At 42.0% G+C, this 26732-nt stretch overlaps 1 protein-coding gene across 1 annotated transcript in view; it reads left to right on the top strand.

The window, feature by feature from the left end:
* LOC104344525 (ephrin type-B receptor 5) overlaps positions 1 to 26732 on the top strand; it is a 52764-nt gene that overhangs the window by 6178 nt on the left and 19854 nt on the right. Inside the window, exons 2-5 of the mRNA XM_086465008.1 lie at positions 4644 to 4708; positions 9085 to 9781; positions 19403 to 19558; positions 21686 to 22024. Coding sequence (XP_086321134.1) covers positions 4644 to 4708; positions 9085 to 9781; positions 19403 to 19558; positions 21686 to 22024 — 1257 coding nt within the window. The remainder of the gene's footprint in view (positions 1 to 4643; positions 4709 to 9084; positions 9782 to 19402; positions 19559 to 21685; positions 22025 to 26732) is intronic.

The following is a 26732-nucleotide window of genomic DNA, read 5'->3' as shown; positions in this document are numbered from 1 at the left end:
ACTGGCTGTGGGCCCTAAGGGGCTCACATGTCCAAGTGTGAGCAACCTAGGAGAACAAGAATTCAGGGCCAGCTACTAGATAGACTGCATGCCTAAAACCAATTAGTAGAGGATCCACAGTGTGCCTGTGTGTGTGTGAAGGATTGTATCAGTGAGTGAGGGTGTCTGAATACTAGGAACAAGAGTGGGGCTGCAGCTTCAGGTGCTTATATGTGCAGGTGTCAGCAAATGGGGAGACCGCAGGTCAGCTACTGGAGACTGAATATTTAAGGACAGTTATTGCAGGAATCCATATTGTATATAAATGCATATATATTTCCCACAAACAGACCTTCATCCTGACCAGCCAGAAAGGGGAGCAGGATGAGGCCATTGGTGGTACTCTTTCTGTTTGCATGACTGATGAGTGTTTCTGTCTGTGTTGATCTTCATGGCTGGCCATTTGTATATGTGCAGTGCTTACATGTGTTTGTGTGTGTGCCTATTGGGAATACCCACTCAACCTTGCTATTGGTTGGACCTGGGGACATAGAGCTACAGCAGCCTTGCTTGTATGTGAGGTTACTGGATTTGGCAACCCCCAACAATATTTTTGGACAAGCCTAGAGAATGCTTTCTCTTTCTAACCCTCTTAGAGAGCATACACTGTCTTCCTTCATGTTCAAGGCATGATCATACAAGGCAGAATAAGCCCAGTAATATTTCAAATATTTTCAAGAAGTCTGTTAAGCCAGAGAGCTTTGCTGCTTGGGGCATTGAGCTACATAGCAAAGCAAACACTCTGGATGCTACCTTTTACCCTAGTGTGCTTTGCCTTATCTAACAATGTATGTACGCTTTTGCATATATTTAGAATCCAACTGGACAAGGCCTTGAGAAACCCACTGTAATTTAGCCTGGCCTTGAGAGGGGTGTTGATCAAGATGAGCTCTATACCTCCCTTCCAACTTGTTTCATTCTGTGATTCTATGGTCTGGTCATTCTTAGCACCAGCTTCCGATCTCACAAGTAAAGGGATTCTTTTGCTGTCTTATCAGGATCAACTTTCTTCTCAGTGGCTATAATTTGCCTAGACTTGGGTTGTATACTTCCCTCTTGCATCACTCCACTGTTAAGACACTGAGAACAAGTGTTCTTTTATCCAGAAAGCTGTTAGGTCATCTCTGCATTCATGATGGTTGTCCAAAGGTCAGTTATCCTTGGGTGAACTGTGATCCTCTTTCATCAGGGAAATATTTTGCCTGTAACACAACCAATAACGTGTCTTGAAAGTATAGGCTAACCAAAATCTGAAAATCATTGACATGCCTATTCTGAACAGCCTGATCTGTAATAGCAACTTTCAACCTCTGCCCAGTTGATCTTAATGTGCAAAAAGGTTAGTTTGTGGCATAAGTATGGACTGGTACTACTATAAGTGTTTGGGATTTTTTTCACCCTTGCTGGCCTGCAAGAACAGAGGACACTGAAATGACAGTGTACTTAGTTCTGAATTTTGATTTACGAAGAGTATAATGAATCCATTTGACTCTGCTATAAAAGATGATATATTTTTTTTTTTTAGTTTAGGAATAAGAAACACGTCAGAATCTCTCATCAGCTATTTTTCTCTTCTTTGAACTAAAATAACAGTCTTGATAAGAAATTGGGATCTAATTCTTTAAAAACATAAGATTAAAGCAGGCATCAAAGAAGAATTGTCATAATCTCTCATGTGTTTAAAAGCCTCCAGATTGCTCAGACACCTTGATTATTCTCATTTTTAATCCAGAGTGGAATATTGTTCTGTTGTTACTCTGAGGTAACCTCAATAAGTGTTGTCTCCAGCAACATCATGAACTCTTCTGGGCCTGGGTCTAATCTGATCTTGAAAGACCCTTGATTTTGAGCAAGATAGAAAGGGTGTAAGCCATTTTTCTTCCAGGTTCGTAAATTCAGCTGAACAGATCATTGCTGTCTGCACCGTAGAGCAGCAGAATACTGGTCTGGCCCAGCACACCGAGGATGTGGAATGCTACATCAGTACCAATAAAGTGGCAGAGTGAAGGTTTGTACCTGCACATTGATATGTAGTCATTCATACTGTTAAATTATTAGCACAGTCATGGGTTTGGCCCATGCCAACTAACCTTCTCCTAAAAAGTGCTTAGGCATAGGTTAGAGGTTAGGATGGATCAAGGACCATTCCTGAGAGATTGTTTGGATGCAATCCTGCACTTCTTTGAGGTTGGAGTTTGTAGCCGTGTGAACATCAACTGTATGGTGCTTGTTGTCCTTAGAATTAGAGAGCACCCTAGCAGCTAGATTTACAGCTGTACATGCACCTAGTGTGACTGTGGATCTGATTCAAGGCATACAGCCAGTAGGAGAGGGAGAAAAAGAAGAAATATAGTGAGGGACTTTTGACTGTAGGTCACCAAATCAGATTTATGCACACAACATTCTTGTGTACATTTCTTAATATTCTAATGCTTCCTGACTTAAAATATTTACTGTGAGAGGGACAGTTCTGTCTGCTTCACACTGCCTGTATCTGATTGCCTGTGGAATATTCATGTGCTTTATAAAGATTACCTTGCTCACCAGTGAGAAGCTTGTCTGGAGAATATGCTTCCTGCTCGTCACAGCAGAGCCCAGGCTGCTGAGAGCAAGTCTTCTATTTTCTTTCTTCTCCTTTCCTTTCTCACTTTTTATCTGGCTTTCCATGCCCTGATTAACTTTTCTCACTTGTACAGTTTCCATGAGGTAGTTGCATTATACTTTTGTAGATGGGAGACTCAGAACCAATTAGAAAAAAAGTTATTTCTTTCTTGAAAAATTACCTTGTATATTATTCCAGCATATCAAAGTGATGTTTGGGAGGCCAGTGGCAAACTACTGACATGACAGAGTGCAATCCCTGTGCCAGACTGTGCAATTGAGACAGTAATGTGCATGGAGAATGCCAAGTCCCTCTGCTGCCAGGACAGCCTAGGGGAAGACTATGCCTGAAGGAGGCATAGGCCTTTCACAGGTGTTTTGCAGCTCAGAGGAGCCATCTGAGCTGTGATATCTTTGAGTACTGAGCTGCTCAACACTTCCTGAGGTCTGTTAGGTAATTTTAGTGGGGTTGTGCTTTAGCTGTAACCAGTAGCTCTTCCCAGTTGCAGCAAGCCAGCCCAGGTATTTTGCACTGCTTTTGAACAAGTAACCACATTGGCTTCTCAGGGAGATCTAAGAAATACATGATCTCCTGTAGGAATATAGGGAACTTCACTTCAGGGACATCGATAAAGCCCAAGGTCTGGATAAACTTGCTCACTTGATCATGTCTCCTTTAGGATGAGTCTAGTCCTTGCTTTCTGATTATTAATATGGAGTGAATCCCCAGGAGCACTGCTAGGGATAGTGAAGTCCGCAATCCATAATCTGGAAATAGAAACTATTGAGGATCTCTCCTGCGTAAAACAAGGGACAATCATATCATTAAACCTTTGCAAGGGGAATAATGAATCCTGTTTGTAAATAAGCTGGATGTTGCTGTTGGGTTTTGGGTTTTTCTCTTTGTTTTGTTTTGTTTTTCTTGAAAAAAAAACCCAATGAGATAGAATAAAGAAAATTACAATAAGCAAACCAAAGAGATTGACTTTCCAGAATTTAAGAAAAAGCAGTCAATTTGTACAGTATGTGTCAACACATAGAAATACCTATTTGATGGAGTCTTTTTCTTCCCCCATGTCCTCACTGTAAATGTACACAGAAAAGATCACATGCTTGCATACCAGTAACTTCCAGGGTGGTCTCAGATCTTGACATTCACTTCTGGAGAATACTACATGTATAACTTTCACTGTCACAGTCTCCTGTATTTCTTTGTACCGGAACAGAGAATAACATCTCCAAGAGCAGTCAAGTCTAGTACCTGTCTCCAGTGGTAGATTCAATAACAACGGAACTGCAGATTAGTTGGAATAAACTAGGTCTGTGAAGTTCTGCGTGTACCCTACTTCTTGGCGGTATAATGCAAGAGACTATTTAGTACTGACTTTTTGATAAAACTGGGACTCATACACAGGCTTGCAGCCTAATGCCCAGCTCCAGAACAAAGTGAATCCATTACAGGATCAACTGGATTGTCATCCTAAACTCCCACAGAAATTTGGTTTCACAGCTGGAAACGCAAGATTCTTGGCCTTGTGTCCACATTTACACCTGCAAAGAAAATGGGCAACCGTGATCCCAAGGAGACTGGCATGCATTCATATAACTCACCTCTCTGTACCACCCTTTCCTTTACAAAAAGAGGGTGGCCTCATCTGTACTGCTCATTGTGATAGCTCTATGCTGTCAGTGTGCTTACACTTTGCCTGGGAAAGTTTTAATCTGGCCGGAATATTGCCAAGGAACTTGCTAATCATGAGTTAGCTTGATTATGTGCCCAGTGCCTCTGCCTGTGTCTTGGCCCTGCTTAATTTACTAGTATGGATGTAGCCTGTCATATTTAATCTCAAAACATGAATGTATATTCTGGGTGTGTGGAAGCCCTCTACAAGATATGTTTTTCAATTTTTTTTTTCAGACAGTCTTGTGAGGGACAGATAAGATTTTAGAATTACTTGGAATAGCACAAAATGCCTTTATTTATTTGTTTTTAATATAAACAGAAATACTTCTGGATACAACTGGAGAGACCTCAGAGATTGGCTGGATCACGCACCCTTCTGATGGGGTAAGCATTTCCCTTGTCCTCTTCGTGAGTGCACCTCTGCTGGGAACGCATGCATGCATCTGAAGAAAGGGAAACTGGAACCAATGAGACTTGTTTTATGGATTTTGTACATATGAATGATTTGAACATGATATGTTGTGCAAAGCCAGATTGTTAAGAGAGGAGGATACTGGGTGGGATACTATTGCCACCTCCTTAGTCTCTTCCTTCCACCCTCCTTCAGATATACTCATGAGGTCATCTAGTCCAACTGCCTGACCACTTCAGGGCTGACCAAAAGTTAAAGCATGTTATTAAGGGCATTGTCCAGATGCCTCTTCAACACTGACAGGCACAGGCATCGACCACCTCTCTAGGCAGCCTTTTCCAGTGTTTCACCACCCTCTCGGGAAAGAAATGTTTCTTAAAGTCAATTCTGAACCTCCCCTGATGCATCTTTAACCATTCCCACATATACTATCACTGGATACCAGGGAGAAGAGATCAGCACCTTCCTCTCCCCTTCCCTTCTCATGAAGCTGTAAAGAGCAATGAAGTCAACCCTCAGCCTCCTTTTCTCCAAACCAGACAGACCCAGTGTCCTTAGCTGCTCCTCATAGGACATGCCTTCCAGCCCTTTCACCAGCTTTCTTGCCCTCCTCTAGATGCATTCAAAGACCATCACATCCTTCTTAAATTGTGGGGCCCAGAACTGCACACAGTATTCAAGGTGAGGTGGCACCAATGCCGTATACAGTGGGATAATCACTTTTTTTGACTGGCTGGTTGTGCTGTGTTTGAAGCACCCCAGGCTGAGGTTTGCCCTCTTGGCTGCCAGGGCACACTGCTGAGTCCTATGGAGCCTGCTGTCGACCAGCACCCCCAGGTCCCTCTCTGCAGGGCTGCTCTCCAGCCGCTCCTTTCCCAGTTCATACTTTTGTCTGGCATTCCTCTGTCCCATGTGCAGAATCCGACATTTGTTCTTGTTAAATTTCATGCCATTGATGATTGCCCAGTGCTCCAATCTGTCTAGATCCCTCTGCAAGGCCTCTTGTCCCTCAAGAGAGTCAACAGCACCTCCCAGTTTGGTATCATCAGCAAACTTGATAATGGTGCATTCAACTCTGCATTGAACAGAACTGGCCCTCGAATTGAGCCCTGAGGAACACTGGAGATCCCAGCCAGATGTAGCCCCATTCACTGCAACCCTTTGAGCCCTGCCATTCATCCAGTTCTTCACCCAGTGCACCATGTACCTGCTTATCCCACTGTTGGACAACTTGTCCAGAAGGGTGCTGTGAGCGACGTTATCAAAAGACTTACTAAAATCCAGAAAATCTACATCCACTCCATTCCCTTCATCCACTAGGTGGATGACCTTATTGCAGAAGGATATGAAATTAGTCAGACAGGACTTTCGCTTTGGAAACCCACATTGACTGTGCCTGATAATTGCATTGTTCTTTAAATGCCTTTCACTAGTATGATCTTCACCATAATTTTTCTAGGTGCTGAGGTTAGACTAACAGGTGTGTAGTTCCCTGGGTCTTCCCTCATGCCCTTCTTGTAGTTTGGAATAACATTGGCTTGCTTCCAGTGACTAGGGACCTCACCAGACTCCAAGACCTTTGGTAGATAATTGAGAGGTGTCTTGCTGTAACATCCACTAGTTCTTTCAGTATTCTGGGATGAATCCCATCAGGCCCTGTGGACTTGTGAATATTCAGCTGATAACAGCTGGTCACTTTGTCCACAAATGGAAAGTCGCTGTTCCCACACTTGTGATCCTCTGACTCAGGGGACTGGGCAGCCCAAGGTCTATCACTATTATTAAAGACTGAGGCAAAAAAAGTATTGAATACCTCCGCTTTTTCTTCGTCCTTATTAGTCAGGTGACCACCCTGAACAAGTATCTGTCCAATATTTTCTTTAGACCTCTGCTTGCTATTAATGTACTTTAATAAGCCTTTCTTGTTATCTGACACAACACTGGCCAGTTTCAACTCTAATTAAGCTTTGGCCTTTCATGTCTTTTCCCTGCACATACGAACAACAGCTCTTCCTGCAAAGCCTGACCTTGATTCCAGAGATCATATAATTTCTTCTTCCTCTTGAGCTCCACAAGGAGTTACCTGTTCAGCCAAAATGAGCTTCCACCTTGCTTACTTGACTTTCAACATGCTGGAATTGCCTGCTCCTGTGCTTCTAAAGGGTGGTTCCTAAAAGCTGACAAGCACTCATGGACTCCTAAGCCCTCAAAAGCAGATTCCCAGGGGACACTGCTAAGTAGCTCCCTGAATAGCTTAAAGTTTGCTCTCTTGAAATCCAGGGTAGAAATTCTGCTGTCCATTTTTCTCATTACACTAAAAACTAAACTCAACCATTTCATCGTTACTGTGGCCAAGACAGCCACCTTCCATCACATCTTCCATTAGTCCTTCTCTGATTCACAAATAGCAAGTCTAGGAGGGCATCTTTCCTAGTTGGCTCACTGAGTACTTGCGACAAGAAGATGTCTTCTCCAGACTTCAAGAATTTCCCAGACTTGCTTGTCACAGCAGTAGGGTATTCCCAGTGATGTCTAGGAAGTTGAAATCTCCCATAAGGGCAAGGGCTACCAATCCAGAGATTACTCCTAATTGCCTATAGAATAACTCATCAGTGGTAACATCCTGGCTGGGCAATCGGTAGTAGACACCTGCTACAACATCTCCTTTGTTTTCCATCCCTCTAATCCTCACCCAGAGCCTCTCAACCACATCATCACTGACTGTAAGGGCTGTACCATGAAAACTCTCCCTTATGGACAGTGCAAGTCCTCTACCTGCCCTGCCCTGCCTGTCCCTCCTGAACAGCCTGTAGCCCTCCATCCCAGCATTCCAGCTGTGGGACTCATTCCACAAAGTCTCACTCATACCAATGATATCATAGCTCTGGGAACTGACCAACGCTTCCAGTTCATCCTGTTGTTTTTCATACTGTGTGCATTGGTGTACAACCATTTCAGATGTGCTCCTGAGCCCTCGATACTCCCAGAAGCAGCATAAATGTTCCCACTAGCATTGCCACCCTCAGGCAATGCCATGCCAACCCTCGACTCATCTTCAGTTCTCCTGTTGTTATCCCCTCCCCTCATCGATTCTACATTAAAGCCAATCAGTCCCACCAGTTTACGAGCAAAGATGTGTTTCCCCCATTGGGACAGGTGGATCTCATCAGGCTCCAGCATACCTTGTTCCTCGAAGACTCTTCTGTGGTTATAAACCCAAAAGTTTTGGCAGAAGTGCTAGTCCTGAAGCCAGGTATTGATGTCTTGGGACCACTTGTTTCTTCCAAAGTCTCTCACCATTACTGGGAGGATTGAAGAAAACACTACCCGTGCTTCTGAATTTGTTAACATTCTTCCCAGCACATGAAATTTCTTTTGATTGACCTTAGACTTTTTGTTGCAACATCATTAGTACCCACGTGAAAGAGCAGGAGTGGGTAGTCTGAAGGCTGTACTAAACTCTTCCATCATCTGGTGACATCCTAATCTGGGCACCAAGGAGGCAGCAAACTTCCCTGAAAAACTGTTCTGATCTGCAAATGAGTGTTTCTGTTTCACACAGAAGGGAGACAACAATGACCGTAACTTGCTGTTGTTTCTTCCTGGCACTGGTCTTAATGCAGGTCTTGTTGCAAACAGTTGGTCGATCTGACTTTGGCAAGAGTGCTTATGCAGGTTCCTTCTCTGCTATCTCACTGCTTTGTCTGTCATACCTAGGACCTTGTACCTATTCTGTAAAGATAGTTGAGAGGGTAAGGAGGGGTTTCTCTTCCAGCTTCCTGAAGTAATGTGCTTCCACCCCTCCCTATGCCTCCCTTCTGCTTTCCTCCTGGCACAAAACAGATCCTGGACCTGCCCCCGTAGTGGCCATGCTGAGTTGGCTTGTGTGCATCAGAGATGGCAGAGTGCAGCTCCAACTGTGATAAATGGGTAGAATGGACTTCTGCTTTAGTGTTTTCCCCAAAGAACAGTGTCTTGTTTCTCTGTCGTCTCATTTGGTTTTGTGGCATGTCTTTGAAGAGAAGAGATGGGGAAATAGGAAGGAAGAAAGTGTGACTGATTTTAAGAATTTCAATGCCATGTGAGAGGTTTGCATTAATTATGTTTTCTGTCACATCAGTTCTTACTTGCAAGCTTTAACAGCTCTTCTTTAACAGCTTATACTTTGTCCTGTCTAGAGTGCTGTGCTGCACGTGCCATCAGCAGGTTCAAGTCTTGTCATAGACATGGCAAGGAGAAGGGAAGGGAAGCAGAAGTCCTGTCCTCTATTTTTTGTGTAGTTTAACACTAAATCCACATGGTTTTTTACTATTTTTTCTTTCTTTTCTCTCCTATATATCCATTATAGTGGGATGAAGTAAGTGTCCGGGATGACAAGAAGCGCCAGATCCGAACCTTCGAAGTCTGTAATGTGGCTGAACCAGGTCAGAATAATTGGTTGCGTACCCACTTCATAGAGCGACGTGGAGCCCACCGAGTCCATGTCCGCCTCCGTTTCTCAGTGAGAGACTGTGCCAGCATGCGCACTGTGGCCTCTTCTTGCAAGGAGACTTTCACACTCTACTACCACCAGTCAGAGGCTGACATAGCCTCTCAGGAACTGCCAGAGTGGCGTGAGGGCCCCTGGACCAAAGTGGATACTATTGCAGCTGATGAAAGCTTTTCCCAGGTGGACAGCACTGGGAAGGTGGTAAAGATGAATGTTAAAGTACGTAGCTTTGGGCCGCTCACCAAGCATGGCTTCTACCTGGCCTTCCAGGACTCAGGAGCCTGCATGTCCTTGGTGGCAGTCCAAGTCTTTTTCTACAAGTGCCCAGCTGTGGTGAAAGGATTTGCCTCCTTCCCTGAAACTTTTGCTGGAGGGGAGAGGACCTCACTGGTGGAGTCACCAGGGACATGTGTACCAAATGCTGAAGAGACAAGCATGACTGGGTCTTCAGGTGTTCGGTTGCACTGCAATGGAGAAGGGGAGTGGATGGTGGCCATTGGACGATGCACCTGCAAGGCTGGCTACCAGCCTGTTGATGGTGAACGAGCCTGCCAAGGTGAGAGACCATTTTTCCCCACCCTTTAGGCAGCCACTTCTTTGTTGGTTCTCTGTATTAGTAGCATTTGGCAATTGCCAGAAGTTCAGAGAGCTAGGAGATTAGATCATTTCTCACAGAGAACGCTTGCTAGCAGCCTCTTCTGACACTTTTAGTGCCTCAGGCTGGAGTTTGAGTGACTACTCCATGGTGCTAAGAACAGAGTTGGAAATTCCACTCAGGAGTTCAAGCTGCCACCAGACACAGCCTGTTAGGCTACATATGCAGAATTAACAGGAGTTGTAACTAGCCAGATCTAACATATTTCCACTTCTTTACCAAAAGGCAACAGTGTTAGAGGAGAGATGCCACATGGAGCAGAGCTGAACCCAGAATAATACACCCTACCATCCAAACTAGTTTGGGCCCTTTGGCTAGTGCTGTTAGAACTAGTGATTAAAAAAAAAAAAGAAAGGAGAAATAGTAGCAGCCAGGTCATGGGACAAGGAACATGCAGCAGGAAACGATGAACCTGGTTCAGTAAGAAAAAACAGTCATAATGGTATTATCATTACCTCTAAAGTGCTACCTGCCCTGGGTCCCATGGTATTTTCTGTGAAATGCCTGTAGGAGGAAGTAGAATAAATTACGTATCACCCAGTAATGGTATTGGGCCAAAATCTGGCCAAGCCTGAACACCCAGTCTAGTGTCATGACTGTCTTCTTGTGTCAAGCTTAAGACAGTCCATTAGACCAAACTGCTTATGTTGGTTATGTAATTTTCTGTATAATGTTCTTCTGGTGCTTCCTTGGTTTTAATATGCATCTACTCAAGATCTCTCAACAATGTAAAATGTTGCTGCACCACACTTAGTGCTCTGAAAAATAAATGTAATGTGGAACCCAGTTTTGTCTGCAGATGCAATTTTAAAATTGGATTGTAATTTATTCAAATTTAATTTGTAATTTATTCAAAGAGGTCGACTGGGACATTGAGAGTACAAATATTCTGGTTAACACCAAGTGCAAATGCAATGCTTGTCAATATTACCTTACATTCCTGTTTCATGAAGTGATTGGAGTCACGCAAAGTAACTATTAAGGTACAGTTCATTGTACTGGAGACTTATAAAGCAATTAAAATTGGTAAGTGCTTTTTATTTGTTTAAGCTCTGAGAATGTGTGCGCCTTTTTATCCTGCCCATCCTGAAAGAAATGTGACTACATTCGTATAGTGCTGCTGAGACAGAAAGCTCAGATGGACATAGAGTAGCTCTATATGGCACTAGCTTTGTTGTCTGCATCAGTAGTGTGACTAGTTCACTGGTAAACTGTCGGTCAATAATTTAGTATCAGTAGTGTTAAGCACTCAAAAAATTCAGAAATTAGGCTTGGCGAGTAAAAAATAGGGATTTTTTAAAAAATCTGTCTTCCCTTTTTTGTAGTGTTCAATGAAAGCTGATACTCCCTTGCAGCCTCATTATCATAGAAGGTGGAGATAGCTGAAAACGGTAAATATTTTAAGGACTAACTGAAATAATTACAGTCTGTCAAACTGCAAAACACTGTTCCCATCATTTGCTTCCTAAGATTTCATGAGCAGCTTAGAACAGCCAAAGACAACCAAATAATGAACCTTAATGTTAGAAGGTATTTTTTTCTCCTCATGTTTCTCATAAACTCCTCTGGCTTGATCACCATTCCTGATCTCTTCTCCTGCTTACAATACGTTGCTGTACTGTCTGAACAGAGCCATCTTCAGCTAGTGTAGTTCGTCCCCTTGCTTGGTATTTCTTTGTATGGAGTCCTTTCCAGGACTTTTCCTCTCTATGTTCACCTTTCCTGAGAACAGACGGACACTGTGATACTCAGTTGCTACAGTGTTCTATATGAAATACAGACCAAAAGCAATAGCACAAAGGCAGATTTCTGCTGATGAACCTGCAGAGAGCTCTTCTTAATAACATTGAAGAATGAACTAAGGACAGGAAGGAGAAGCAAGTTTCCTTCTTTTAATTTAGTAGAAGAGTGTGTGGGCATTGCCTTCCCCCTCACCGTATGGAAGCCTGTGGAGTCCTTCCTGGACCAGCTGTTATCTTTTTATTTAGAGCAAAGAATCTGATAAGAACCATTCTGAGCAATCTGTCCTTTTTTTTCCTTCCCCCTACCATGAGTTAAGATACTTTCTTTCATTAGTTGCATAAGACTGCCTGCTTCTCCTTACTATATAGCCAATTTCTCCAGCTAAATAGAACATCCTTTAGTAAGCCCTCTAGGTGATGTGGGGTGTCGTGTGCGCAGGATTCACTTTTGACTTTATCCAAGTAGACTTTTTCTCATGCTGAACCGTCAGAAAAAAGAACGGCAGTTTACAGAGGAAGAAGGAAGATTATGACCTTAGCTCCTTTTCTTTTTGTGGATGCATATACACAGGGTTCCTTGGCTTGCAAGATTTCTACATAGAAGGCTAGAAACAGAAAGTTCTGGGTGATTAGGTCATCCTAGGCTACTGTTTCTCAAAATTCTGGACTGATTGGCTGTTCTCCCAAGTCTTCTCTCAGATTGACAGAATCGTTACCGAAAACGATTGTTCCTACAGTCCATCCCCACAAACCATTTACAATATAATGTGTTTCTTGGGATTCGCTGCCCACTGCTTATCATTGCCTTTTAGCTAGAAGTCACATGGGATTTAAGTTACCGAATGCTTTTGAAAGTAGTATTTAGAATTCATCACTGAAACATTTTTTAAAATATTTAAAAAATGACAGTGTGGGGAAAAAAGAGAAGAGAAATGACTACTTGATAAAATGGTAAGCTGACTTCCAAGTGAAAAAGTAAGGTGAGCTCTTAACTTGAAAAATCACTGAAACAGAACTATTAATTTACTAACACAGAGTTTATCTTATTTTTTCCTCTCTCAAGTCTAAATACAAATTAATTCCAAGTCAGTTCTGCTAATCAACTTCCATGTCTGTTTTTCTGTTCAGTCCCATAGCAGTATCCAATGTTTGTTCCACATCGTTGAAAATGTGCCGTTACTGTATCAGTATACCCCTACATCTGCAATTACCCTCCAGCTACCCACCTGCTGTTTCTGTAGCTCAGACAATTGACTCTTCTCCCTTTATCCAGTGTTGATGTCTGAGGAAGAGAAGGTCACAGGACTATATGAGACAAACACAGATGGAATCATATTTAGAAAAGGATAGAGTGGAGGGAGCTATTTCAATCGTGAGACTGGGGGCAGGTCTTTGCATCCTTCTTGAAGTCCCCTTGTTGGACTTGAACTGCTGATCCTCTTGTTGGGTATCATAGTGTATTTGGTTTACGTGGCAAGGTTCTGGTAGTGGTGGTCTCTGTGGCAAGAGGGCAGGGGCTGTACCATGCCAGCTGTCTTTTTCCAGACAGCTCTGCAGCAGACCCACCACAGGATAGAGCTGAGCCCATTAGCCACATGTGTGGCGCTTCTGTACAAACATGTTTAAGAAGGGGTAGAAAACACAAGCCAGAGAGAGGAGACAGGAACGAAAAGAGAGAAACTGCAGAAGGAATACCAAGGTCAGAGAAGGAGGAGGGGACAGATTCCGGGCACTGGAGCAGATATTCTCTATAGCTTGTGGAAGAGCCCATGCCAGAGCAGATGGATATCTGCTGCCTCAGGAGGACCACACACTGGAGCAGATGGATGTTTCCTGAAGGAACTGTGACTCGTGGAACACCCACACTGGGGCAGAGGAAAAGTGTTAGAGGCAAGGAGTGACAGAGAGAAACTGCACACTGCACATCCTACCCTGTGATGCTTGGATGGAGTAGAAGTGTTTGGAGTGAAAAGAGTTAAGTTGAGCTTGGGAGAGAGGGAAGGAAAGGTGTTGTTTTAATGTTTCTTTCTTCTCATTACCCAAATCTATTTTAACCAGCAATAAATTAATTTTCCCCAAGCCAAGCCTGTTTTGCCTGTGATAGTAATTGGTAAACAGTCTCCCTGTCTTTATCCACGAGCTTTCTCATCCTATTTTCTTCCTACGTCTTGCTGAGGAGGGGGAGTGAGAGAGTGGCTAGGTGAGCATTTGGCTGTTTACCAAGGTTAACCCACCACACAGCTTCTTCTCTCTTCTCTCTCTGTATGTTTCTGAGAGTATTAAGTAGGCAAAAGGTCTGCCTGTCTTTTGTAGTAGCTGAAATTAGCTCTTCTTCTGTAGGATGCGAGGGTGTATGAAGAAGTCAGATGGAGAGGAGGACTCCATAAAATTGCCCGTGTCCTGTGGCCATATGTAGTCCCTTCTGGTTGCAGAAGGAATCACATCTGTATTACCGGTAACTACAGGAGCTAGTAACGGTGCATGGAGCTCTTCAAGGGTTCATTTGGGAAGAACTTTGATTATTTTTGTATTATTAAAAGATGCCCTTTCTCACCAGCCTGCATAAACTTTTTTCAGTGTGTAAGGCTAAGGAAATGTTAAGATTTATGTGAAAGCAAAGCTTCAGTAGTCTCCTAAAAAATATGCATATATGGTTAGCAAAAAAAAATACACAATAAGCTGTTCTCAAATTTTAATCACTTAAAAGGTGCTTCATTTAAAACCATAGAATAATTTACATTGCAGGGACCTTTGGGAGTCATCTGCTCCAAACTCATGCTCAAAGCAGGACCAAATTAGGTTAGGTCACTCAAGGCCTGTTCTAGTCTAGTTTTCATTATTCCTAAAGATGAAGATTCCACAATGTCCCTGGGCAACTGTTCCAATGTTTGATGACACGCATGGTGAAATTTCTTTTTCCTATGTAGAAGGAGATTGTAATAAGCTGTAATAAGAGATTATTACAACTTTTGTCTGTTGTCTCATGTTCTACCACCTTGAGCCTACACCTCCTTGATATCCTCCCATTAGATGGCTGATGCCAGCTGTAAGTTGCCCCTCTCCCAGCCTTCTCTTCTTTAAAATGAACAAACCCAGTGTCTTAGCCTCTCCTGATGAAAAGTTTTCACTTCAAGGCAAACTCACTGTTGATAATGATGGTTGGTGCCTTGTGCTAGATTACCTTTGTTTTTATCTTACGTATTTCTCCTTTCATCTCCAGCTGTATTCTCCTACGTGCACATAAATTTTGGTGCTTTTCAAGTAGTTTCCTATTTTCCTATATCCCGTTATTGCTCTCTACTCACATTCCATCCTTCCCCTGCCCAAATCTTTCCTCTCTTGTTTTGCCTTTTTTCTTCACACAGCTCACTGCCTCGCAGTCCTCCCAATATATAACTAGCTAGTAATTGCTTCAGCTCCACCTCTTTTACCTAAAAATCGGTTACTCAACTGATCTTCTGTCAACAGTTCAGCAGGAAACAGTTCTTAGTCACTTCATTATTTTATCTCAGATGACTGGATTTTTGATGTCCTTTTCCATTTAAAACCCCAAAAGCCACACACTCATATCCTTATATTTCTTTTCTGCTCTGTCTCTCCATCCCTCTTGCCAGTGGATTCAGTTCAGGGCTTATTCTAGCAGTGGCTCCCATTATCTAGTTAAAGAAAGTGTCATGGCCCATATCTGTTATCTTCTCTTTTAAACTCCATGCTGATTTCTGCTTTGCCTAGAGTTGTTCTCATTTAAGGCCATCTGTAGCTCAGCACACCCAGTTTTCCCTAGAACTCAAATTCAGCTATATCCATTCATCCCTCCCAGTTTGACCCCAATGCCAGCTTTGTCACTGTTCGTTTTTCATACTCTCACACCTAGTATTCATTCTTGCTGCCCAACAGTACACCTGGGAGCAGAACTTCCATATAAGAAACAGACCACTTGTCTCAGTCAAGAGGAGTCCAGATTTGTGCTTTTCTAAATGTCTTCCTATGTCCCAGCTCAGTTCCAAATCGTATCTGGGTACAAAATGTCCATGTCACCTGTCTCACGTTCCCTAAAAACACTGCTGGGGGTACATAAAGCTCTATTGAAGTTTCTCACTGCCCTTCTTGGTTCCTCTCCACTTGCTATATTTTGTTTTTCTCTCAGAATATTTGCTCTGTGCCCTTATTGTCCAGAAGAGCTTTTCAATGACTATTTCTCACTCTTAACTTCTTTGGTTCTTGGTCTGACCCCTCCCCATTTTCATTTTCTTCAGCCCCCTTCCCCCTCACTCCATGATTCCAGTGCTTTTCTCTGCTGGTTTTGATATTTGTTATTGTTAGAAGCCTGTCAGAAAGTGCTCATCTGGCCTCATAGGTGGAACTTGTCTCCAGTGGGCAATCAGGCATATACAGGCAACACAAGGGCAAGTGTTACAGGGAGAAGCTGAGGAAAATTGGGCCAATGTCTCAGAGATGAGCTGTGTCCAGCTGAACTGTTGTGGCATTCTGACACTGTGCCAAGATATGAAAAATGACTGAGACAAGCTGAGAGAAATGCGCTTGCGCACTCTGAACTCTGCCTTTTCATTTCATAGTAACTTTGACTTCATGGGAAGTGGCAGCTTGCACTGCCCCCTGAGGTGCTAGTTCTGCAGTCCTCTGTCCTTGCATTGAATATTGTGAATCAATAAGAGCTAAATCTGTGTTTTCTTGGAAAGTACTGGTGCCTAGGGAATAACCAAGTTGTACTATCTGCAGTGACAAGGCCTGTGGCTTAACTGGTGTTGGTGTTTTGTGTGAAGTTGTTCTGCAGGCACGCATGAAGGTGTTTTAGGAGAAGGTACACTTGTTCAGGCTTTCTCTGGGATGATCTTGAAATGGTAATGTTCACTAAAGCAAAACATGCTGGTCCTGGTGATGGTGGGCTTGCTTCAGCTTAGGTATTTTTTATGACTGTCTCCAGTGAGCACGGTAGTCATCTGCAGAGATTGTAGGACCACAGCAAGTGGACATGATGCAGTAAGGATGATCTGCAGTAAGAAGGGAGTGTAAGGTACATGAAGACAGAAAAATCTCATGGTGTGAAAAAAGGGATCCTTCAGAAAAAAATGAGAGATGGATTTTGTCTGTGTGCAGAAAGGTAGCCTTAGGCTCACTGTAACTGCTGGAATAAAAGGAAAAGGCTTTTGCCTATTTAGATTTCCAGGTAATTTTTTTCTCTTTCCTCTCAACTTGACCTTTGATACACTATTTGTAGAGTGACTGGACTGACTCAATGCCAGGAAAAGCTCGATGTCATGGGAACTTTTATTGTTGCCATCTGTGGGCTAAAGCCCTGACTGCAGTGAGCTAGCTTATCTTGGGCAGTTTTTGAAAGGGATAAAGGTCTCGTGAATGTAAGCAGCTCCCTGACTGGATGCAGAGGCAGAGGTCAGGGTTTAGGTGCAAGCGGAAGGTGTGTGATAGCTGTAGTCCCTACCTGTGGAGGCCATTCTTTAGCCACATGGAGGCCAGCTAGTGTCTACTGTAATCAGTTGAGCTTTATTGGCCAAAATTGCCAATGTAAATAAAATGTAAGTAACTACAATTTGCATATCATAGTCGTCTTCTTTCTTTTTTGTGTTGTTGTTTTCTTGTTGATTTGTTTTGTTTTTTTTTCAACTATCTTTTCATTAGGAAGGTGGGGGAGGTGTGAATCATGTTTAATAGCTGCAAATCAGCTCTGCTTGCAGTATGCTGTATTATTTCATTTAGCTGTTTTTCTTCTGGAAATAGAAATATCCTGTGGCAGAATGAGAATTTCAAAGCCTGATCCTTTCTCTGTGTCTGACATCCCTCCTGGAAATACCAGCATGCATTTATAGGTTTATGAAGTCATTATGTTTTTCACTAGACAATAAAAAAATAATCACTGTGGAGTGATCTTTCCTCCTAAATTGCTCTGGATTCCACTCCATAGTTCTACAGCTGCCATTTTTGTCATGTGAGTTGAACTGGGCACGTGACTCTCTTCCTTATTGCTTTTCTTTACACTTTTCTGTCTCTTTTAAACTCTTTTCTCAGGATCCTCACTCAGAGGGAATCTGCCAATCCTATTCTTATTTCACTTCTGAACGTCTGAAATGAGATGTAGCCTAGTGTCAAGAACATTCCATTGACATTCCCTGTCCACCCACAATCATGTACGAGGTGAAAGATATGGCAGTGGGGCAACCAAGACACAGGGATCTATCCACGTATTTTAATACGCATATATTTATATAAAAATTTCCACAAATGAACTTTCACCTGAGCTTGTTAGTTCATGAAATCTAAAAGGGATCTATCTATTTATATAGAAAATCAACTTTATAAAACTGATGTAAAACTTACATAAAAATTGTAGAAGCTTTATCCTAGCACTTCAATGTAAGATCCAAGCACGTTCTGTTAGGTAATTCAGCATAGCATCTTTGCCAAACCTAGAATGTACCATATTGTTAAAAAGTTATTATTTTTTAATTTTCTTTCCTTGTAGGATGGATTTCCATCCTTGTTTCAACTTTTTGCTTAGGCGTATTCCTATGCATTTGCAGATTAAATTTGACTAAATTAAGAGGCTTTTATCCATTATTGGGAAGTTTCCAGACCTACAGGAAAACAATAGGACTGCCAATCTGAGTGCCTGCTCCTAATTTTGATGCAAAATCGGCCATCATAGCTTATATTACTTTAAGCAATGAAACTGTTGAAAGCAGCATAAAAAATCCATTTTAGTGACTGTATTGGGTGGGGAGAAGGAGGTATGGATAATACCTCTAACTGTTACAGCTGTTTCCAGACAGATTGCATGACTATGCTCTTTCGCTTCTCCAATGCTAAAGCTCTTTGAGTGACTAATGAGAAGACAATTATTTCAGATGACCAAAGCTGTCTCTGGACCGGTTCTCTTTCATCTGCCAGTGAATCAATTTAAGCAGCTATTGTACAGAATAAAATAAACTTTTGAAATTGCAACTTTAACAATACATGCTCCGTAAAGCAACAAAACCAGTAGTATCTATTTTATGTACTAACTTCATAGAATCATAGAATGGTTTGGGTTGGAAGGGACCTTAAAGATCATCTAGTTCCAACCTCCCTTCCATTAAACCAGGTTGCTCAAAGCCTTATCCAACCTGGCCTTGAACAATTCCAGGGAGGGGGCATCCACAACTTCTCTGGGCAACCTGTTCCTGTGTCTCACCACCCTCACAGTAAAGAACTTCATCCTAATATCTAATCTATATCCACCCTCTTTCAGTTTGAAACCATTATCCCTTGTCTTATCACTACAATCTCTGGTAAAGAGTCCCTCTTCAGCTTTCCTGTAGGTGCCCTTTAAGTACTGGAAGGCCGCTAAAAGGTCTCACCGGAGCCTTCTCTTCTCCAGGCTGAACAACCCCAACTCTCAACCTTTCCTCACAGGTGAGGCACTCCAGCCCCCTGATCATCTTCATGGCCCTCCTCTGGACCTGGTCAAGTAGGTCCATGTCTTTCTTCTGTTGGGGGCCCCAGAGCTGAACACAGTACTCCAGGTGGGGTCTCAACAGAGGAGAGTAGAGGGGGAGAATCACCTCCCTCGACCTGCTGGCTACACTTCTTTTGATGCAGCCCAGGATGTGATTTGCTTTCTGGTCTGTGAATGCACATTGCTGGCTATTACTCAGTTTTCTCCCTATAACAGCAGCACAAGTTAAGTGTAAGTAAGATTGCATTGTTTCTGAAATCTGAATTAATGACTTTCCTGTTTCTGCCTCTCTTGTTTTCCTCCTGTTAGCCTGTCCCCTTGGTTTCTTTAAAGTATCTGTGGGAAATGACCCCTGCCGTCTATGCCCTGCCCACAGCCACGCTCCACTGCCAGGTTCCAGTGAATGTGTGTGTCAGAACAGCTACTATCGATCTGCTTCAGACAATTTTGATGCTCCCTGCACTGGTAAGTATTTGGGTGGAGTGGTTGAAAGCAAGGAGGGCAGTCAATGAGAGAGAATGTGCCTGAATGAGTCAGGGGAGTTGCAATTTACTTCTTCTCATGATCTCTGAAATAACCCAAAACTTCCCTTTGTTCCTCCAGTTGACTACAAGGTATTTCCACTTGCTGAATGTCGATGAGAAGGCAGAAGTGTTCCCATGTGCTTTTTACAATGTTGATGCATTGGTGAAACTGTTTTGAGAATATAGGGGTGTTACAATACTAGATGTTCAGAAATGGAAAAATGGCAGATTTTAGATGACTCATGTGACCTTAAATAAGTCCATTGCAAGTATGGATAAGATACAACTTTTAATGAAAGAATAATATACTGATTTCTCATGAAATGACAAACTCATTTCATACATGGGGTAAACATTGTTTATTGGAGATGTTAACCAATATTTTCTTCCCTTTATCATTAAAGGTGTGAAGACCATATTTACTGCACAGAATTCAAATTCTGAAAATTTTATTTATAGGAAAATAATTTATTTTTTCATTGGCTTCTCTGTGTTTCTTATCAGTTGTGACTTTTCTCAGTCATTGATTATGAATATTAATAGGTCAAGAAAGAATAATTATATGCAGAAAATGAAACAAGGTTAGTGATTAGCACTGAAGATATAGTTTAAATAGTATATTAAACATCATCCTTGAGCTTTGTGGAAATGACAGGGAAAAAAATTAACTTCCTAAAACATCTTGCAAACACTTTATGGCTCTGAAGTTAAACACTCAGAAATTAGGAAATGTGATTGTAGTTTTTCTTCTGTAATCCCTTGCTTCCTGTACTGCATAGAATCCGTCTTCAGTGGCATCAAGTAGTCTTCATAGGGATTATTTTTCCTGAGCGGTTGTCTATCCTTTGCATTGATTGTGATAGGAATCCTCAGGGAAAACTAGTATGTGATCCTGCGATTAAATAATATACCACAATGCAAATGTTGAGTGTCACACTTAAAATCACAAAAGAAAATTTAATTCTGGTATTTCCTGATGTACAAATGCTTTGTCTTGTCAGTAATACATTTTTAAAATAGTCTTCTGCATGCAATTTTACAGCATAATTTATAATTTTAACAACAGTGGAAATGTGAGTCCCCAGGGAAATATAGCTATTGTAAATACTCGAATGCTACAGTAATGAATTAGACTGCAGCCAGAGAGATCCCCCACAAAGACCTCATCCACTTGTACTAATAGAGGGTGTCATCCTTTATATCAATCAGCGTTAGATGAAGAAAAGACTTTGCACGTAGTTTTCATTGATATTTCTTGACTATAGAGTAATTTTGAGGATGAGGATTCTTGGGTATCATTACAACCTTCAGAGGGAAATGTTCTGTAAATCATGTTTCCCTTGCCCCTCCCTGTTACTGAACTCAGCCTCTCTGTCCCTACCTTTCCAGTCTTGCTTTGTGTCTACGACCAGGTTTAGCAGTGCAACACTGCTGCTAATTTTTACCTGTCTGAGCGCTTTTCTAGTGCCAGTGTCTTGTCCCATTCTCATCCCTATGCCATCTTCTCACCCTCTGCATTTTCCTCCTTCTCTTCTGTGCCAGCAGAGGAAGTGTTCGATGCACCCAATGAGCAGTTTTTCACCTGTCAGAATTTACTCCCAATGCCATTCAGGAATCTGGCTGGCAGCAGGAATAATCATAGGGAAACTGGTGTGCAGTTCCTGCAATAGATGTAACAGACTAGCTGAAGTCTGAGAGAGTTCAGAGATATTAGATGCCAAAGGAGAGGATTAGAGATGTCAGTAGAGACAATTATTTACTAAGCTTGTGCAGAATTTAAAATTTCAAAGGCTTGAAATTTCTCTAAATACTGACTGTTCTTTTAGGGAAAAGTGGAAGTCACTCCTTTGAAACAAAGACTATTCTTGGTAATTTTGGTTCTCTAAAATGTGATAATAGATAGATATTGCTCCTTTTTGTGTGTAAGTGTATGTTTGAACTAGAGAAGGATAAGAATGAGAAGAAAAAACAACTTGTTCTGTTCTTTTCCCCCTGCTTTGTCTTCTCCTCTCCCTCACCTCTCTCCCATTCTTCCCTTGGATTTTTGATCTTTCATTCTGTCTTCTAGGCATACCCTCTGCTCCCCGTGACCTTAGCTATGAAGTTGTTGGCTCCAACGTGCTCCTGACCTGGCGCCTCCCCAAGGACCTGGGTGGCCGCAAGGATGTTTTCTTCAATGTCATCTGCAAAGTGTGCCCAGCAGGGTCCTCAGGGCCATGCATGCGCTGTGAGGACAGTGTACAATTTGAACCACGGCAAGTGGGCCTGACAGAAAGTCGCGTGCAAGTCTCCAACCTCTTGGCTCGTGTGCAGTACACCTTTGAGATCCAGGCTGTCAACTTGGTGACTGAATTGAGTTCAGAAGCACCTCACTATGCCACCATCAATGTTAGCACAAGCCAGTCAGGTGAGGAGACCCCTGCATCTGAGTCCTCAAATTTCCACTTCTGTCTCTCATTTGATTTGCTTCTATCTTTTGAATCATGGAGCTTTGTCTTCTTACTTGTATATTGTACATTTTTTTATTTTGCCCTGCTAGTTCCATGATTTCACTCCTGACCTTCTCATTCCTGCTTTCTCTGAATGGGCTTTGCTTTCTTCCCTCTTGGCAGAAAAACTGAGTTTAGCCCCTGATGTGGTCGTATATGGAGAAGAGTTATTGGGGCAGAAGCTGCCCTGGAGAAGATGGCAATGGGAAATGTAGTTCTGTGGTTCAGACAAAAGCATATTGCTTCTTTGTGCAAGAGGGGACCCTATCAGGTTTTGACGGAGGGTTTGTGAGCATCAGCTTGCCACAGCAGCTCTTAGAGATCATTTCTTCATATCCTCTTCACCTTCTCACCTTTGTCATTTCATCTTATACTTCAGTCAGTCTTTTTAGCATTTTTCACCTGTTTATTTTTCTTGTTTGTCATTCTATGTTTTGAGATACTCTGTTTTTCCATCCTTTCTTGTTCTTATACAGCACCTTCCATTCTACTTATTTCAGTTCATAGTCTAGTGCACTTTAATAAGTGGTATTGAGTATTTAATGAAACCTGTCCACCTTTGCCTTGGTGCATATCAAAGTAAGGAAGTGGAAAATAGACAGATAGGCACTGTCTAAAGATTAAGATAAAGTTACAGATACGAATAAGTGGTGTATGACAAGAAAGAATACATACAGTGATATTTACTCATCACCTAAATATACATGACCCTGGGATGGTGTGTGTTAATACTGTGCAGTCCTGTGGGTCATAAAAATATATAAAAAATACGGTTTTTACGATTTCTGGAGAGATATTAAATGGAATTTTGACAAAGGATCTAGAAGCAGAATCACCATTTCTGTTTTACTGAAATTGGTCTGAGTTCTTCTGCATGCCATGTATTTTCTTCTACCTTGTTCTTGCCTTTTCCACCTTGCCATTTTGATAAGTGGTCTTGGAATATTATTCTTCTGTCAACAGGAAACAAAGTTTTGGGATTTTTTTGTCTTTTACATGTAGAAATATTAAAGTGCGTTGTACAGTTGTATCTAAGGTGTTGATCCTTGTAACTATGACCTAACCGCAGGGGTGACTAAACTAAAATACTAATGGCTTCTGTGGGCAGTCAAAGGAAGGGGGAAGATGAGAGTTGAAGATTAGGTCAGACGGAGGTTTATATATATGGAGGAAAAAGGAGAACTGCATCAAGCAAATTCTGATTTGCTGTAAATAATACATACAAGGAATGGACCTGTAGAGAGCTACATGCATGCAAGCATGCAGTTCTGCTAAATGTCAACAATAAGAGACTGTGCATATCTTGTTCTTTACAAGCATATGTAAGCTAGAATGGAGAGGAATTGTACAGAGCTTGCTTAAGAGGATACAATGAGGAGTAATGTGATGAGGACGAGAAAGAGGGGGAATAATTTGAACTGAGTGACAGAAAATGTCTGTAAACATTTAGAGATGTGTAAATGTTAAACTCAAACAGATCCTTAATGAAATTCCACAGTATAGTTGTGGAAACCTCTACAAAACCAGGCTTTGGTAAAGCTCAAGAGAGATGCTGAGAAACCAGATGTGTCATCATGATCTCGGTTAAATCACATTTTGTCATTTCTGCTTCTATGCTACAGAAAGGAAGGGAATATATATACAGTCCAAGTAATTTCCTACTGTTAGCAGGTGCTAGGATTTTGACAATGCCTGTTTCTTCCCTTTGAAACATTACCTGACAGGCACTGAGTAGCAGGGCATGTATAAGATACCTGGTCCCCTTAAAAGGCTGGCTGCAAGTGGGTGATCAGTTTTTGTTTACAGTAAAAGGTATGGCTGGGTAATTTGTGTGGTAATTCCAGGCAGTTCCTTTGGCTTCACTGGAGACAGGTGAGTGTTCTGTTAACATCCTAAAGAATTCTTTCTTCATGCTTCTCGTCTCAGCCGCCTTCATCTTTATCTGAGGTAATGTAATTGAGTGCCTGAAGTCACCAAATCTACGCTCTTCTCCTTCCATTTGACTTTTCTGACCACTCCTATTCCTCCAGGTGTCTCTTGAGGTCTGTGGGTGTGTTGGGTATCTCTCTCTAAGGTGCCTCTCTTGCGCGCTGAAGGAGTTTCAGGGAGGCCAACTTTCTTAAACAGCAACATATATTGAATGGCTTCTTTTTGTGTTTGTTTTTGTTTGGGTTTTTTCTTCTTCTTCCTCAAGATCATTAGGAGTGAACTTGAGATGAGCTGCCCTCGATTTATAGTGACAGTTCATACTAACAAGACCCTGCTTCCTCCATCACGTGGCCTGTCTCATCCATGCCCCCTCCCTTCAGTTCCTTCAGCAGCTTTTCACTTTAGCATGGCTTATTGCTGTTGTTGTATTATAACAATTATTATGATTACTATTAGTATTATACAAGCAGAGATGGACATTTCAGGATCTTATGTTCTGAAAGAGACAAGGAGAGAACAGGAGAGCATGAATGGTGTAAAAAGGCAAACTGGAGAAAGATATATTTCAGAATAAATGGCTGTAGCAAAAATTTTCTCTCCATTGAATTAAAGGTGAACAAAGACCCTCCAGCCCTGGCAGTTCCTGAGTATTCTGCTTACTCATACATCAGTCAGAGTCCTCTTGCTTCTTCCAGTTGCTAATCCAAAAAATCTTCCTCCCCACCCTCTGTCCCTTTGCTAGAGGTAATATTCTGTGCTGAACAGCTCTGCTTTTCTCTTTCTTTTTCCCCTGCTACCTATTCGCTCTTCATCTTTGTCTCCAAAACATTGTTCATCTAAGAGTTTGCTTACCCATAACAGTCTGCTAGCCCTGCTTCAAAGTATGATAGGATCCTTTGGTTACACAATCACATTTTTCTGTGGTAGCCTGATCATGATGTTCCTACTGTTCAGCAATTGTGTTTCTGAAGACAGAATATGAAAGGTTGTCATCGAAAAACTTCCTTTAATATAGTAAGACTTAACCTTCTATAGCACAAGGCATATGAAACCTGTTTGGATAGTAATAATAAAACCTGTTTGGATAGTAATAGTATGACATGCAAGTATGATATACAAATTACCAGAAGAAAAAACTGTCCAGAGGTGAGACAAGGGAGAAGGGAATTGCTTTCAGCTCAGGTTTGAAGTGCTGAGGGTGAATATCTAAAGAAGTATCAGGATATTTAGAAAGATGTTGGGCAGCTATTCCAGATAGCATGAACTGCATGAGGAAAGGCTATTATGTAATTGTAGCAGAATTATACTTCTTCACGGGGGGGAACCTTACACAAAGAAAGCCATATTCTTTAAAAATGCCAAACCCAACCATACCATAAAAAAAAAATAAACTGTCTAAAATTTTAATGATTATTTTAACATCTTCAGGTGTGCTTATTAGGGTAAACAAATACCTCTTCTCATGTCTCAGGACAGAAGTCAGGTTTTCATTTAAAGGATTGTGAAAATACTTTCTCTGAACAGCTGTAACTACCTGTCCATTTTTTTCCTATACCTTCCACTGAAGCATGTAGTAATGTCTGTTGCCAGAGACACACTACTGAACTTATTCATTCAGGCAGTTGTTACATTCCTAGAAAGAAGAGGAAGAGAGAAAGACAGTGGAGACTCAAATGTTGGAGCAAATCTATGCAGACTTTTAAAAGTAGATTTATTTTTTTAACTGCATCCAGACATTATGAGCCAAAAATGTGTCCTTGTGGCAAAGAAGGCCAATGGTATCCTGGGGGGCATTAAGAAGAGCTTGGCCAGCAGGTCGAGGGAGATTCTCTTCCCCCTCTATTCTGCTCTGGGGAGGCCACATTGGGAGTACTGTGCCCAGTTCTGGGCTCCCTAGTTCAAGAGAGTCAAAGAACTATTGGAGGGAGTCCAGCAGAGGCCTACAAAGATGATTAGGGGGCTGGAGCATCTCTGAGGAAAGGCTAAGAGACCTGGGTCTGTTTAGCCTGGAGAAGAAGAGCCTGAGAGGGAATCTTATCAATGCTTGTAAATATCTAAAGGGCGGGTGTCAAGAGAAGGGGGCCAGACTCTTTTCAGTGAGAAGGGGAATGGGCACAAACTGGAACACAGAAAGTTCCATCTGAACATGAGGAAAAATTTCTTTACTTTCAGGGTGACAGAGCACTGGAACAGGCTGCCCAGAGAGGTTGTGGAGTCTCCTTCTCTGGAGATATTCAAAACCCACCTGGGTGTGATCCTGTGCAACCTGCTTTAGGTAAACCTGCTTTAGCAGGGAGTTATGGACTAGTTGATCTCCAGAGGCCCCTTCCAACCCCTGCCATTCTGTGATTCTGTGAGTATGAGAGCTAATGGAGATATGTGAGTATAAAGGTTATGTGACCAGGTTGCCTTGTACCTGTAGCAGCCATCTACATCAGTTGGATTCAGAGCAGTGCGACCTGGCAATACTGAAAATCTGTAGAACTGCAGAAATGAAAGCTACACAGTCTGAAGACTTGTGTAAGAGGCTGAACAGGGACAAGGACAGTTATGGGTGGTGCCAGGAAATTTAAGAGAACCTGACAGAAGATTTGCAGGTGAAATTGTGTGAGACAAGGAAAATATTTAAAAGCCAAGTATCATTATGAGATTATGAAGGGAAATGGATGAGTTGCTTGAAGATGTTTGCTTTTCGAG

Source organism: Leptosomus discolor, chromosome 1 (assembly GCF_034619465.1).
Source record: "Leptosomus discolor isolate bLepDis1 chromosome 1, bLepDis1.hap2, whole genome shotgun sequence".
Lineage (NCBI taxonomy): Eukaryota > Metazoa > Chordata > Aves > Leptosomiformes > Leptosomidae > Leptosomus > Leptosomus discolor.
Note: the sequence above shows the minus strand (reverse complement) of the source record. Positions and strands in the feature narration are given on the sequence as shown.